The sequence below is a fragment of the Anopheles arabiensis genome, chromosome 3 (genome assembly GCF_016920715.1).
Source record: "Anopheles arabiensis isolate DONGOLA chromosome 3, AaraD3, whole genome shotgun sequence".
Classification (NCBI taxonomy): Eukaryota; Metazoa; Arthropoda; class Insecta; order Diptera; family Culicidae; genus Anopheles; species Anopheles arabiensis.
Genome location: NC_053518.1, coordinates 54,870,389 through 54,886,997, shown reverse-complemented (window position 1 = coordinate 54,886,997; position 16,609 = coordinate 54,870,389). Strand labels below are relative to the sequence as shown.

The 16,609-nt window shown below is 42.6% G+C and overlaps 1 protein-coding gene across 5 annotated transcripts in view; it reads left to right on the top strand.

Annotated features, from left to right (window-relative positions):
- The window catches only part of LOC120900210 (serine/threonine-protein kinase meng-po), a 320,097-nt gene that overhangs the window by 176,312 nt on the left and 127,176 nt on the right, over positions 1–16,609 (top strand). For all 5 annotated transcript variants that reach the window (XR_005739165.1, XR_005739164.1, XR_005739163.1 and 2 more), the window contains one exon: positions 12,095–12,314. Coding sequence is in view for 1 of the 5 variants with exons in the window: in XM_040306903.1 (XP_040162837.1) it covers positions 12,095–12,314 (220 nt within the window). In the remaining 4 variants the exon portion in view is untranslated. The remainder of the gene's footprint in view (positions 1–12,094; positions 12,315–16,609) is intronic.

Below are 16,609 nucleotides of genomic sequence, written 5' to 3'. Positions count from 1 at the left end.
CCGCTGTCTACCACTTGCTAACACGTCAGATGGTGTAAGCTACTCTGTCCAATTCAATAACACAATTGAATATGGCTGTATGGCCGGTCTCGTAGTACAGTCGTCAACTCGTACGACTTAACAACATGCCCGTCATGGGTTCAATCCCCAAATAGAAAGCGCCGCCATACGTAGGACTGACTATCCTGCTATGGGGGGGGGGGGGGGGGAATCAATTAGTCACTGAAAGCCAAGCCCACAAGTGGGTACAGGCAGGCCTTGACCGACATCGGTTGTTGAGCCAAAGAAGAAGAAGAAACCCTGTATCTAGAAATTCCTGATACTGTTGTTTCAACTCAGGGTTGGCGCTTAGACGACGATTCAGCGAGTGGAGTCGACGTTTTGCTATTTCGTAAGAGTTTCCTATTCTCCTAATCCTTTCCACATCTTTCGGCAATGCTACTATGAATTTCCCATCGATTCCCCGTTTTGTAGTGCTTATATCGCTTCGCATTTCGATTCTTCAGGCGAAAACATATTCCCTGACTGGCACGCTTCTATCTCCCAAAACTGCTTTAGCCTCTCATCTAACGATTCATCGATGCACGCTACGTTAACCAGACTTCTTTGATTTAAACTTCTGCATATCATAGATTTTCCCGACACTACCCATCCAAATAAATTCTCTTGCAGTAACAAATTATTTTCTCCCGATCGTAGCCTAACTAATCCGTTCAACAATATTTCATTATACACCTCCCTTCCGAGAAGCATATCGATTGCGCCAATCTCTGCACAGGTTGGGTCAGCTAGCTTAACGTTCGGTGGTAGTTCCCATTGTTGCTGATCAACCTTAACTGACGGAAGGTTCCACATGATCTCAGGTAGCACGTGCAACCTTAAAGGAAAGCAAAAATTAGTACATTGCGAATGAATCACCACATTTACTGCCCACTGCTCCAATTGCGAAATGACCTCGTAGCCTTTGTGCTCGTAAACCTTGCACTAAACGTTCGGTGATGAGATTCACTTGCGCTCCTCCATCCAGTAATGCGCGTGCGATCATTTTGTTGCCATTCGATGCGACGACAGTTAGCAGGACAGTTGGCAACAATATAGATGTTGTAGGCACCAGTTGGTTCGCGGTCGGGGTCAGCATCACCGTATTGTTCGGTTCGATGAACTATGTCGCTCTCGTTGATGTTGTCACCGTACTCTCTGGAACACTCGCGGCAACTGTAGACGATGATTCAATCGGCGTCCGATGTAACATGGTGTGATGCTTCAGCTTACCCACACGACACGTGCAGGAGGTGCATTCTCGTACGCGATGGTCTGGTGCCAAGCAATTTATGCAAAGTCCTTTCTCTTTTACTTTGTCGTACCGTTGATTTACAGGCAGCTTGCACACGCTTGCTTCCATTTTTGTCGACCGTGGTTAGTGTGTGCGTGAGGGGCAGTTTCCTTTGCACTGGGCAAAGCTTGTAGGACCATATCGTGCTGTCGCAGAAAATTCACCAATTCCTCATAATCTGCTACTTTACTACTTCGATGATGAGTTTCCCATTCCTTTCGAGTGTTACAATCCAATTTGTCGCATAACATGTGCGCCAAAAGCACATTCCAACCATTCGTACAGACACCAACCTTCTCCACCATTTTGATCGTTCGCTCGAAACCGTCTAGCAAAATGGTGAGGGACTCATAACTTTCACGTTTTGCGGGAGAAATGGCGAAAAGATCATCCAGATAGCGCCGCACTAACACTTCAACACGTAGATATTTCCGGATTCGACATTTCCGCACTTTCACTACACCAACTAAACAATTAATTAAAACCGTAAAAGTTATCAGCAATACTTTATAATCCGGTTCGAAGGACCAAATGTTATGTAGGGGATTCTCGATACAACTTTTCCGGTCGGCTTCTGGACTTTGACTAACTTTATTTCCTATCATTCTTTACATGTATTCGCTTATTCGGGCACGATTAGTGTAGCGCCTGGGAACGATCGTTTAACATCGGGTTTTTGGCTATCTGTACTACTTCAATACTTAACACAGTGTTCAAGTTAGAAATTACCCGTGAAACATTGCGAGGGTTGCGAGTAGTATCATCTGCTCGAAATATTAACGTGTTTTAAATAAGCTTAATTTTTAATAAATAATTTTTTAAGAGGTGTATTGGTTGAAATGATCACTGTTTCTATTTTGGTGTATTTTTTCACAATAAAATGTCAAAATTCAGGTGTTTAGTATCCAGACGTCCCCCAAGTTACGACCCCCTCGAGTTACGACGATTCGCAGATACGACGATTTTGATTTTGACAGTTAAAAGCTATCATTGAAAAGAAATTGGTGTATTTTTTTGAATTTCTGGGCTGATAACCGTTATACACACATTTCTATAGATTCCCTATCTTGAGTATCTATATTGTGTACGGCTTTTTAAATATAATTATTACATTATCGAACATTATTTGAAATAAAATACACGATATCATAAATTCCAACTCTTCAACTTCGGTTCTAAACTTTATATTCATAGATATTCGACATACGACTTTTTCGACTTACGCCTTGCTTTGGGACATTTTTTCGGTCCCAAATACAGTCGTTTCTCGGGGGACACCTGTACTAAAAATTGCACTGTTAGGCTGGTGGCAACGCTTTTTCGCATGCGATTTTATCGGACGGTCTGTCAAAGTTTTATACGGGATTTGACAGATAACGTCGGACGACGAAATCGCACGTCCGACGTTACAGGGTTTACCAAGTCACATTGCGATGTGAGCTGCACAATTCATCTCACTTGAGACGTATTTATATTCTGACGTGCTACTTCATTTGGCCCGAAATAATTTTCTATTCCGCCGCATTCATTTTCATCCATTATATGAAGTCTTTTCACAGGGGATGTTAGCTGGCGCCGTCCGCGATGTTTACATTTTTTTCAAAAATAAATTTTTGGGCTTTTGGTGCTGATTTGTGATACAAGTATGTTGTTTAACAAAGAATAGAAGTTTATCTTTGCTCCGCTGTAGCATTCTAGCCGAAAAATGGGTTATTCATTGAGTTATTAGCAGATTTGACTGAGCAGGTTCAACTGCTAATATCTCAACGAATAATCCATTTTTCGGCTAGAATGCTACAGCGGAGCAAAGATAAACTTCTATTCTTTGTTAAACAACATACTTGTATCACAAATCAGCACTAAAAGCCCAAAAATTTATTTTTGAAAAAAATGTAAACATCGCGGACGGCTCCAGCTAACATCCCCTGTGAAAAGACTTCACATAATGGATGAAAATGAATGCGGCAGAATAGAAAATTATTTCGGGCCAAATGAAGTAGCACGTCAGAATCGAAATACGTCTCAAGTGAGATGAATTGTGCAGCTCACATCGCAAAGTGACTTGGTAAACCCTGTATCTGTCAAATCCCATATAAATCGCGTCCGATAAAATCGCGTCCCATAAAATCGCGTCCGATAAAATCGCATCCGATAAAATCGCATCCGATGAGCGTTGCAACCCCCCTTATACCCGCTCTCTGGGCGCTATAATTATAATTCCCGTCAAACATTCCCGTTCAACATTGCGAAGCCCGATAAATATTGCGCGGGTTGCGAAATAAATCATCTTCTCGAAATCTTAAGGTATTTAAAATAATCTTAAATTTTTATTCATAATTTTTTTAATAAGTGTATTGGTTGATAAGACTCGTCCTTAGCTCCGCCTTATACCTCTCGCCTGAGCGCGCTGTGTAAGGTTTAGTTGTGTTGGTGCGTCAGACGGCCAATCGCTGTCGGCCGTCGTCCTTGCTTTTTCCCTGCATAGCGCTATCTCTTTCTCGCGTGTGGTCCATGCTCATTAGCTGCTGAGGTGCTTAAAAAAACCGTCAACAAACATTGCGGCGATGAAGTTGCATTTTCAGTAAAAATGACTAAGGAATCGCTAGCGCACGATGCCGAGTTTGGTATGCAACGCGCAGAACCCTAATTCGCATTAACACGTTCAGCCTGACGCTGATTTTCATCAGCTTTCCGTTCCGCCGGAATCTAGAACGAAAGCTGATTGTAAAACCAGCATACTGGAAAGTTCACTGGCAGTCCCCGGGCCATCGAACTGAACGTGCTAAGCATTACAGGGTTTTGAATCATATAAGAGAATAGTTCAATCACTTAGGGGAATGTTGCAAATTGGTAGGGGAATATTTCATGCAAGCTGTGGATGTTTGCAATCACTTAGGGAAGTGTTGCAAACGATTAGGGGAATTTTGCCGCTGTAAATACCCGTCAAACATTGCGAGGATTGCGAGTAGTATCTGCTCGAAATCTTTTGATATTTTAAATAATCTGTAATATCTTAGACACATGGCCACGATGCGGCCACTGTGCTTTGTGTGTCAAACTTGATCATGACCGCTGTCATGATCATCGTGCGCGCGGCAATGAACAATTAACGTCATTCGTTTACGGATCGTCGTACCGGCAACATCTTCAGTCTTCTTCTGTGTCGGTTTATTTATTCTGCCTTTATTCTTCTGCTTTCGGATTGGGCTTAGTTTGAGTTTATCGGTTGATTGAATTAATTCAAATTAATTCTATTCATTACACATCTTTGTTTTTTATTCATCTATTATTTTTGTTGCGGTGTTATTTTCGAAAAAATCACTGTTTCAATTTTTGTGGATTTCTTAATCGAAAATGTCAAAATGCAGATGTTTAGTATGCTACAAATCGCACTGTTATACCTGCCCTAGAGGTGCTATAATTATAACTGCTAAAACTAGGGGCCAAAAAACTGCCTAGGCTCGCAAGCTCTTTAATGCGAGGGCTCTGGTGCTGTGAACTTGTATGGCGTGCGAGCCCTCGCGAGCCCTCGCACCCCCGGAGGGCTTGCATGCCATCTAAGTTCACAGCCCCGGAGCCCTCGCATTAAAGAGCTTGCGAGCCTAGGCAGTTTTTCAGTTTTAGCAGTTATAAATATATGGGCCGGTCTGAGCCAGCACTTCTATGAGCTCGTACGACTTAACAACATGCCCGTCATGGGTTAAATCCCGAATATACCGTGCCCCCATACGTAGGACTGACTACCCTACTATGGTAACAATAAGTCACTGAAAGCCAAGCTCACTTTACTAGTGGGTATAGGTAGCCCAAGTGACATTTGCTCGAAATTTTTTTCCATATCTGCTCGATTAGTACTCGATATGCCTGAAATTGTGGATTTGTGTGTGATCAAGTGTGTTGAAAGCGCCAAAATTTGGTGTGATCGTAAATTACACGTTCCTCTATCAATGGACGATGCCGTCGAGCTCATTTTTCATTCATGACTATGGTTTTTTGATGAAAAACAAAAGCTAATTTTATGTGACGTTATTCTATAAAAATGGGTATTATTTAAGTATAAAATGAGTACATGACCAACTATAACGATAGCAAACATCGTTTGCGGGCGAATCTAGAAGAAAGTAACGAAAAAACCGCATCACATTTGATTTTAAAGGACTTTTTCTAAATTCCCTTAAACTGGTGCAGTTTAAGGGAAGTTTAAGGCTCCCCAACTGACATTTTATAGCACGAATAATCGGGAATTCGAGCAAATTCCCTTAAACTGGAGCCTTAAACTTCCCTTAAACTACACCAGTTTAAGGGAATTTAGAAAAAGTCCTTTAAAATCAAATGTAATGCGGCTTTTTCGTTACTTTCTTCTAGATTCGCCCGGAAACGATGTTTGCTATCGTTATAGTTGGTCATGTAGCCATTTTATACTTAAATAAAACCCATTTTTATAGAATAACGTCACATAAAATTAGCTTTTGTTTTTCAACAAAAAACCATAGTCATGAATGAAAAATGAGCTCGACGGCATCGTCCATCGATAGAGGAACGTGTAATTTACGATCACACCAAATCTTGGCGCTTTCAACACACTTGATCACACACAAATCCACAATTTCAGACGTATCGAGTACTAATCGAGCAGATATGGGAAAACAATTTCGAGCAAATGTCACTTGGGACCAGTTTAAGGGAATTTGCTCGAGTTCCCGATTATTCGTGCTATAAAATGTCAGTTGGGAGGTCTTGATCGACAGCGATTGTTGTGCCAAAGAAGAAGAATTATAGCACCTCGAGAGCAGGTATAACAGTGCGATTTGTAGCATACTAAATAAATACCTGACTTTTGACATTTTATTTTGTAAAAATCCACCAAATAGAAATAGTAATCTGTTCGACGAATACTTACGTACTCACTTATCCGGCGCTACAACCGCTTTGCGGTCTTGGCCTGCCTCAGGAGTGTCCGAAACCGCCGCGTCTCGCGCCTTCGTCTGCCAGTCCGTTATCCGGGCCTTAATGGCGGACGCCTCCACGCCATCTTGCCACCTCAATTTGGGCCTACCACGCCTCCTCTGTCCTTGTGGACGGCCTAAACAGACTTTACGAGCTGGGTCGTCCGTTTCCATGCGTACAACATGGCCAGCCCAGCGAAGCCTGGCGAGCTTGATACGCTGTACGACATTGAGGTCGCCGTACATCTCGTATAGCTCGTCATTATAGCGGCTCCTCCATTGTCCTTCCACTCATACGGGGCCAAATATCCTTCTGAGCATCTTCCTCTCGAACGCGGCTAAGAGGGTTTCGTCAGATTTGGACAGTGTCCATGTCTCAGAGGCGTATGTGAGTACTGGTACTATATAGGTACTATATAGTCCTATGTTCATTCGTAGCGACAGGTTCTTTGAGATGAACTGATTTTTCAGGCTGCAGAATGACCGGTTGGCAGCCGGCATCCTTGCGCACAACTCAGCTTCCATGGTCGATGCTGACCTTTGACCCAAGATAGGTGAATTGTGGGACGACTTCAAAATTGCGTTCACCTGTTTGTTCGTCATGCTTACGTAGATTCTAATTACTTATTGGTAGGGCCGCTGATGTTACCATCATCAGTTTGGTCTTTGCCTCGTTTATCTGCAATCCGAGGATCTCTGCCGCCTGCTCGATCTCCTGGATTCTCTTACATAGGCCTTAGACCAATGATGTCTGTATTAGTGATTGGTAAAGTTGGCAAAAATTTGGAGTCGACTTCGATCCGACTCCGATAAATTCGGAATCGACTCCGGAAGGTTGGTCCGCCCTGCATCATCCGGAGTAGTGATGGGTAAAGTTGGCAAAAATCCGGAGACCGACTCCGAACGACTCCGAACGACTCCGGAAGGCTCCAGACGACTCCAGGCGGCTCCGACTCCGGGCAGATCTAGTTGTTCCATTTTTCCGGAGTTCCCGCTGGCGCAGTGGTAGCAAAAGGTCCTGAGAGTTTTCCATCCACCCTCAACTGGCAAGTGACGTTGGTGATAGTCATTCTAACTATCCTTATCAGTTTGGCCGGGATTAAAAAAAAGAGCTCATAGCGTCATACAGTTTTACCCTGGCTATGCTATCATATACGACTTTGAAGTCAATGAAGAGATGGTATGTGTCGTGTCTGTATTCAGCCATTTTCTCCAATATCTACCGCATGGTGAAGATCTGATCAGTGGTTGATTTTCCGTTCCCCTTTGATAGTTTCCGACTATCTCTTCGACGTGCGGGACAAGGCGATCCTGAAGGATCAGGGAGAATATTTTATAGGTGGTATTCAACACCGTAATACCCCTGTAGTTGTTGCAGTCTAAGCTGTCTCCCTTCTTTTATATGGGGTAGATGATGCCGAGATTCCAGTCACAAGGCATCGATTCGCTATCCCACACCTCAGTGACAATTTGATGAATCTCGTTTTCTAGTCGTGCACCTCCATTCTTGACCAGTTCAGCTGCAATTCCGTCGGTTCCGGGTGCCTTGTTATTTTTCAGCCGACGGATAGCCTTTTGTGTTTCTTCTATGCTAGGTGGCAGTAGCATGACACTATCTGCTAGTGGCGCCTCTAGCTGTTCGTTAAACTGGTCGTTGAGAACTTCATCAAAGTACTGAGCACATTGCGAGAGGACCTCTGGCTGGTTACTTACCAGATCTCCATCCTTGTTGCGACAGCAGGCTACTTTAGGTACAACGTTGTTTCGGTGAGCTGCTATCGCTTGGTAAAACTTTCGTGTCGGTTCGCACGGTTTTCTGGTTTGCTCGAGTTCCCGCATGTTTTGCTTTTTTGCATTGCTCGGTATGCAGTATTCTTACGTTCGGTCACTTGTCTGCATTCATCGTCGAACCAGCCAGATTTGGTGTTGCCACGACGTGGTGAGAGTATATTTTTGCACAGTTTATTATTTTTGTTTTTAGAGCGTTCCACCTTTCGCTCGTAGAATCATATCTGTTTTCTGGTAGTAGAGACTCGTCTAAAGCGGCTTTGAATTCCTGTTGGACAGTAATGTCACTTAGAGAGTCTGTGTTGAGCCGAGGCTGCGTGTTTTCTCCGCCCCCATTGGCACGGGGGCGGGCGATTCTACAACGTATCACTAAGCCAACCAAGTAGTGATCGGAATCGATATTGGCTTCTCGATATATTCTGACACTTAACAGACTCGACTGTCATTGGCGGCTTACTAACACGTGGTCGATCTGGTTGAGGGTTACTCCGCCCACGTAATTTTGTGGATGTCCCTCCGCGGAAATTTGGTACTTCGCCCCACCAGATTGTTCGCTGCGACGAAGTGGACCAATCTACTACCATTATCGTTACTGTGCTCATGCAGACTGTGACAGCCAGTGTATTGGCGGTACATTGGCTCCCTACCGACTTTTGCGTTGAAATCCCCCAGGATGATTATGAGGTCATGCCTGGGGCATGTATCTATGGTTCTAGCGAAACGGGCGTTAAAAAGGTCCTTCTCCTCTTCCTTTTTCTCTTCGATAGGGGCGTAAACGTTTATGAGACTTATATTAAATAATGTACCTCGAATGCGCAGGGTGCATAACCTATCGCTTATGGCCTTGAAATCAATTATTTCGGGTGTCAGATGGAGACCTACGGTGAAACCCGTTCCGAGCACGCAGTGGCGGTCGTGGCAGTTTTAGTAGATGTCTTAACATTGCTTTCCACGCCTGTTTTTCACACCACTCCCTAGCCATAGAATCGTTTGTAGAGCTACGAGGTCCATGCTCAGTGTGGCTAGGGTATCATCAAATTTTTTCAAGGCTCCTGCTTCGCAAGAGTGCGTACGTTCCATGAGGCCATTTTAAGAGTTGTCCTGGGGCATTGTATAGGGTCGGTATCGTTCGATACCCCGCGCCAACATGACCGTTTTGTTTAGCGTCGGGTTGGCTCCCCGAAGTTCAAGCATCCAGATCCCGGGATACTCTCCCCCTCCTGGTTTGACAAATGCTACCATCCACCCAAGGGGTTGAGACAAGCCCGTGTACCCAAGCTTGGATATGTGGTGGCCCATGTTACCACTTTGCACGACTAGGACATGTCGGAATAGGAGTTGGATGGAAGAGCCTGTAATATCCCATGAGAACTTCGGAACCCATCCCATGTAGAGCTAAATGAACAATGAAACACAAGGTGAAGATCATGAAAATGCTACGCTCACTATGGCTGTTACAACATCCGGTGTTTCTTCTGGCGAGCTTCCTGCAGCTTTAGTAAATGTGGAAATGTGTATGTTCATACAAACACGAGCACTGGGACCCTTTCCATTTTAAGTTGGTAGGGTGAAATTTCAGCCAGTCAGCTGTTTGCATTGTACATCAGTTTTCGAGCAGCTATCTAAGTGGGTATAATATACAGGTGGGTTTATCCCAAAATGTATAAATTTTGAAGGCTTATTTTTTGTCACTTCTGCTTCTGAATGTAGATTTTAAGAGTGTTTTGAGTATTCATCAAGCATCTAGAAAGTTTGTTTGAACAAAAGTTTTCACCCATCTTGTCAAAAAGTGATATTCAAATTCGGTTATAAAAACATTTAATAAGACCATCTGGACTATATACACTTTGATTCTAGATTCCATCAGAAGATCTGTTTAATGCACCTTGGAATAAATGTAAACACCACCTTGTTTTGCCATTTTTTCAGGCAGGTATTCGAATCTAATTCTATTTTTGAGGCTAGAATAATCTAGACTAAAAATTGCATGCTAGCTTTATGTGTGGTTTTGTATGAAGTGTTTACATGATATCAGCCTCCAACTGTCAAACTCCATACAAAAAACTGATTAAAATCGTGAAGGGCCCCACTATTAGATAGTGAATCACAGCGCAACGTCTTTACTGAGAAACTTTATAGAAAAGTTTGTTTACAATATCGAGGTAGCGAAATTACACTAATCGGTACGGGAAAGCTTAAAATTAGTAGTGACATAGCTGCAACGACGGAAGTTGCGTTGCAGACCAAAAAATATGCGAGAAGAATGGAATTCTTAGTGATGGACGTTAACACTCACAATTTTCAGCATGTACATCTTCCTAACGCATACATTCCGAATGAAGGTAAAATAGCAGACCCTGGATGGCATCACGGTGGAGTGATCGATATTTTGTTGGGATCGGAGCATTTCTGTAGAATTCTAGCGCTGGACGGCGGCCGGCCTGGAGTTTATAGAGTAAACGACTTTATTATTATATATTAAGTTAGTACTGTGTTCGGCTGGGAATTTACTAGATCAAAGCAGAAGCAACAGAAAACATCAGCCATTTGTTCCCATGTGAGTTTTGCAGAGCAAATTGAGCAATTTTGGTCAATCCAAGATGTTTGTCAAGACAGCTTGACTCAAGAAGAAAAAGTCTGTGAGCAAAGCTTCGTGATAACACATTCTCGTGACCCAGCTGGTAGATATAAAGTCAAATTTCCCATAAAGCTCAACGGTTGGGAAATGATTGGCGAGTCCTTAGGGACAACAAATAAAGAATATCTTCTGCTAGAAAATTGAGGCACTACACGAGAATTACTGCTCATCCGTAAAGCAGTATCTAAAGCTGGGTATCTATTTAGCTTTCCACTGTTATATCAACTGGGGTGGAGCAGTAGATATGGCTATCCGACGGAAATGGTTTTTTTATATGAAGTTATCAACTGCATATCACACTGCTCGACTTTTTAACCATGTTGCTATGGCGGCAAACACCATTCCATTCCACTGCCAAACCGATCGGTTAGCGAAGATTCTAATTGAGAAAATGCAATTGAATCGCATTGGAATTTTGCTAACCGATCGACTAAATTATCCACTCCGTTATCGACTTTCGTTAGCGATCAGGTCCATTGTTTGGTTTCCCTCACCTCAGTCTTGGATTCAGCATATAAAGACAATTTAAAGTAAAACAACGCGTTATGATAGAGATACCATGAAGACATGGTGACGTACGTCCAAATCACGCCAGTCGATGCATACTGTAAGGTCTGGAGCCACTCTCAACTAGACGTACGAACGCTCAGCGTGGTGGTAGGTTTAATTAATGGCGAAATTGATGTGCCTAACCTACTTATCGCTGTAAACTTCTTTGCTCAGTATAGGACTCTTTTGCAAAATCGAATAATACACGCCTCACATTCTCGTATCATTTTCGGTCAGTCAGGTCTGATTCATCAGTTCATTCAGTACGAATTAAGTATGTTTCAATGTGCATTCTGTGAGGGTTTGCGTGTTCGTCGATTAAGCTACAGTCCATTCTCTCTTATTTGAGAGCCGACGGGGCTGTCAAATAATATGGGGTTTCAAATTAAAGAGATTTAAAGTGAAAGAGAAGTTCATACAATCCAGAAAGAGATATAACAATTAGTGCGCAACCTTGGCGGTTACTATAGAAAACTGCGAACAGGATTGCAGATTGCAGCATACATCATTCAATAACCATGGCAACACCATACACAAATACGCACTCAGATTTCAGAGGATTCCTAAATTGGGAGTCAAAATTGTACTAAAAATGAAGGGACTATCAAAAAAGTTCAAATATGAGGGGATTTTCAAATTGGAGAGTTATCATATAAGAGAGAGTTTACTGTAAATTTAACGTCCCGTAGCTTGTAGTTCATTAAGACACTTTCTATGTCCGATGAACAAACTCAATAAATATTCAATAGGGGCTAATTTATTCTGTGACAAATACATCATGCTCTTAATCTTGAGGTTCTCAAATTGTTACGTTGTGTTATTTTTTATTATATTTGATAGGTGTCCTGGGTGCGACGGAAAAAAGGCGATACAGCGTTACAGCTGTTGACCGTTGGAAGGCAAACGTATTCCGGTGATCCGCGATACCACATAGAGTTCCAATATCCAAATAATTGGCGGCTGAAGATATCCAGAGCTCACAAAGATGATGAAGGAGTGTACGAGTGTCAGATATCAACCCATCCACCTAAAGTTATTGTATACTTTTTATTCGTTAACGGTGAGTACACATTCTAAATGTAATGTAAATAATAACTCATAAGTAGGGGAAGGTAGGTAAATACGGACACAGAAATAATAAATTTCTATCGTTTTTATGTTTTTTCATTAAATAAAAGCATGGTTGTTTTCGTGCAGTTTGAATTGTTCGGGTAAGACGGACATCTGATATGGGAAAAATTAACAATATGAAGGGCAAGATGGACACCTGTAGAAAACGTTTGAAATTGAAAAGGTTTATAGTACACCTGTTTTCTTTTTCCTTTGAATCGTTATCCGGTTGCTATGGATCGCAATCCACTAGAATGGATCGCAATCAACTACGTCTGAATCGTTTTCAGCTACGTTTGGATTGTTTTTAGCTACATTTGGATCGCTCTCAGTTACCTTTGGATTTTGTGGTAGCTCGCACAAATTTCATTGCAGCGCAACCGTTTATTCAGTGACCGCGGGACACATTTGCATCCCAAGGAAAGCATTAAATAATTAATGCATTCAATTGTAAAATCTAATCGTATTTTTTCATTTGAAGCTTACATCACCATTTACACCTGTTCTCATTTTCCTCTGAATCTTTATCCGGTTGCTATGGATCGCAATCCATGAGAATGGATCGCAATCAACTACGTCTGAATCGTTTTCAACTACGTCTGAATCGTTTTCAGCTACGTTTGGATCGTTCTCAGCTACCTTTGGATTTTACGGTAGCTCGCGCAAATTTCGTTTTAGCGCACCGTTTATTTGGTGACCGCGGGACACATTTGCACCCCAAGGAAAAAACTAAACAAATAATGCATTCAATTGTAAAATCTTATCGTATTTTATGAAGCATACGTTTTTGATTATTAGACCAAGTTTTCCAGTTTTCCAAAACCAGTACAAACCTCTTCTTTTTAGCGTAACGACATACGTGGTCATTCAGTTTTGCTCAGGGTTTCGAGGTATACCTGGATATTCCATCTTTAGAATGGAGGAAATCTGTTCTGATGCGTAGAAGCAGACAAGTCTGTCAAATGTTGTTCATTGCTTAAAAATGGGGTTTTAACACATATTCTCAATTGGGTTCAAACATAGAACAATACGAAATTGTTGCTTTTCATATTGTCTGTTATGAGGAGAGTCATGAGGTACGCCGAGCGGTCACTAAATAAACTATGTGCCGCAACGAAATTTGTGCGACCTACCACAAAAATCCAAAGGTAGCTGAGAGCGATCCAAACGTAGCTGAAAACGATCCAAACGTAGCTGAAAACGATTCAGACGTAGTTGATTGATATTTGATATTTGTAATCCATTAGAAACTCTCATCAATGCCTGAGCGTTGTCATATCAATGCATCTTCCTTTTGTCGATTTTTATTGTTCTTGTTAACAGGATAATGGGTACCGTGAAGTGCCTAATCAGCAGATGACTAGAAGCCGTCAGCCATTAAGGCCAGGATAATGACTTGACGAGGGCGAGAGGCTGTGAGCGGTTTCGGACACACCTTAATGTACCGAATAATTGTACCGCGTTGTTTCAATATATTTTTGCACGAGAGCGTAAAATACGGACTTTCGCGGATCCAATGTTCGCGGATCCCTCTCGCGCCCTCGCAAATCACTGTCAATTGCATGGCGGGTACGGAGGAATTTACTATTTATTGTGATCCTCGCGTCTGTTCAGCCTGGCGGTCTAGCACTAACTTACGCTTGCGCTAACCTAAAGCTCTCAACCTAAAGCTAAAGCTCTAAAGCTCTGACTAGGCATGTGTAAAATGAACGAGAATCGCACCGTTCGAACAGTTCGGTAAAGTGCACGAACGAACGAGATTCTTAACAAAAAGAACGACCAGGACGTTTAGTGTTCGACGGCCCACATGAATGTGGTAATGAAACGTGCAAAATCATATTGCTTTCTCGCTCTTTCTCGCACCGTGCGAACGAGTCGTCAGCGATCAAAATGTACTCTGTCGGTGTTGAAATCGCATTCCTCGAACGCCGTCGAATTTGTCCAGCAGTGTTCGATACGTGTGCTGTTGGTGTGGAAATCGTATCTATACGACTGAATTCGTCGAACGCGTTCGAACTGGCTCATTTGTGTTCCATCTGTGTTCTGTTGGTGTGTAAATCGTACCTACACACCCGCCATGCAATTGACAGCGATTTGCGAGGGCGCGCGAGGGCTCGCACGCCATACAAGTTCACCGCCCCAGAGCCCTCGCATTAAAGAGCTTGCGAGCCTTGGTAGTTTTTTCACCCCTAGTTTTAGCAGTTATAATTATAGCACCCCGAGAGCAGGTATAACAGTGCGATTTGTAGCATACTAAACACCTGAATTTTGACATTTTAGTTTTCAAAAATCCACAAAAATTTAATTAGTGATCTTTTCGCCAAATACTACCGCACAAAAAATAATCCTTGAATAAAAATCAACGATTTTTTAAATAACATAAGATTTCAAGCACATGAAATCTTTCGCAACCCTCGCAATGTTTGACGGGAACTGAATTCATCGAACGCGTTCGATCTGATCCGTTAGTGTTCGATCTGTGTTCTGTTGGTGTATAAATCGTACCTACACAACTGAATACATCGAACGCGTTCGAACTGGCTCATTTGTGTTCGTTCTGTGTTCTGTTGGTATGGAAATTATACCTACACAATTCAATAGATCGAGCCCGTTCAAACGGATTAGTCATTGTTCGCGAATGAACTGAACTGAATTGATTGCGCTCATCATGTTGATCCATATTTAAGTAGTTTTTTTTAATAGAATCCTTGAGTGTGTATAAGGCATGGGGTACAAGATATGCAGGAGACATTTTTGCTCGTATTAGTTTTTTTACATGCTTTTTTTTTTTTTGGTCGGTTTTGCGATGGATTGTGTTGATCAGACAGCCGAGTGTTTAATGTTTTTAAATGATTGGTTTCAACCGCAGAATGAGTACTTCTTTGGCTACAGTATGCGTCTATGGTGGGTAAATGAAAAAGATAACGAGGGTTCTTTGTGAATAAAAACCTTATGAAACAAAGAACGAAAGAATCGTCGTTCTCGTTCGGTTCTTTTTGGTGAGCGAACTAGTTCGTTCGCGTTCGGTGAAAAGAATCGTTTTGCCCATGCCTAGCTCTGACGCATGGTGTTTCACATATAGGTGGCGCTGATCACCACAAACTCATACAAAAGAGGATTCTGGTTACCCGCCATGCAATTGACAGCGATTTGCGAGGGCGCAGAAATGTGCTTTGTACATTTCAATCTTCGGTGCAGAAATGTGCTTTGTACATTTCCCGACTTTCTCCGGATACCACCACTGACCAAATTGTTCAAATGGTCAAGCAAGCTTTATCCATCGAAGACGTCACAACATATTGCCTTGTACGCCGGGGCACAAACACAGCAACACTCTCATTCCTGTCATTCAAAGTGTTGGTGCCTGCTTCTATAAGAGAATGTGCACTCTCCCCGGACACCTTGGTGGTTTGGTCAATCGGTGCGTGAATTTGTTGATTTTCGATTGCAACAACCAACTGCAAATTTTCGCCTACACACACCTATGGGACTTTCATCCCCTACAACCTTTTCTGCGACACAAAATACGCGATCACCGCAATCGCCGAACCGAACAATCCTGTCGGCACACACTCCACGAGCCTCACCCACACCGCAAACGAACTAAGTAGTGCTTGTGTGCGTGCACATTCTGCTCCACCGAATCCTGCACTAATCTCTAACGTCACGCACACACACACGCATATTTATCAAACGAGGACGGCACTTGAACACAAGAACACGGAATCCGGCTCACCTTTGATTCAAAGTGATTGCTCTCACCTGAATATTACTCCTCCATCAACGAATGAATGCGCTCATGTTCTTACTCAAATTCACCCAAATAATCACGAATCCGTAACAAATTATGAGCAGAACGATCAAAATGATGCTGATCCAACACTCACACAAATACGTGGCGCTAATGTCAACCCAGCAAGGTTTGCCTCCACTATTCTTCGACAAAATTATTCTTGCATATCTGAGTTTTCCGTGTATTACCAAAACACCCGAGGTCTACGGACAAAACTCTCGAGTTTCTTCAGTGCATCTTCAAGCTGTTCTTTTGATATCATGGCGATCACAGAAACCTGACTCAAGGATGACATTGCCTCATCTGCACTCTTCGATGACCGATATGATGTTTTCCGAATGGACCGTAACTCCTCAAATAGCCAGAAAACCCGAGGGGGAGGGGTACTGATTGCGGCTAAAACCATGCATCGTCCCTCAGTAATCACTGTTGCGAGCTCATCAACCGAAAGT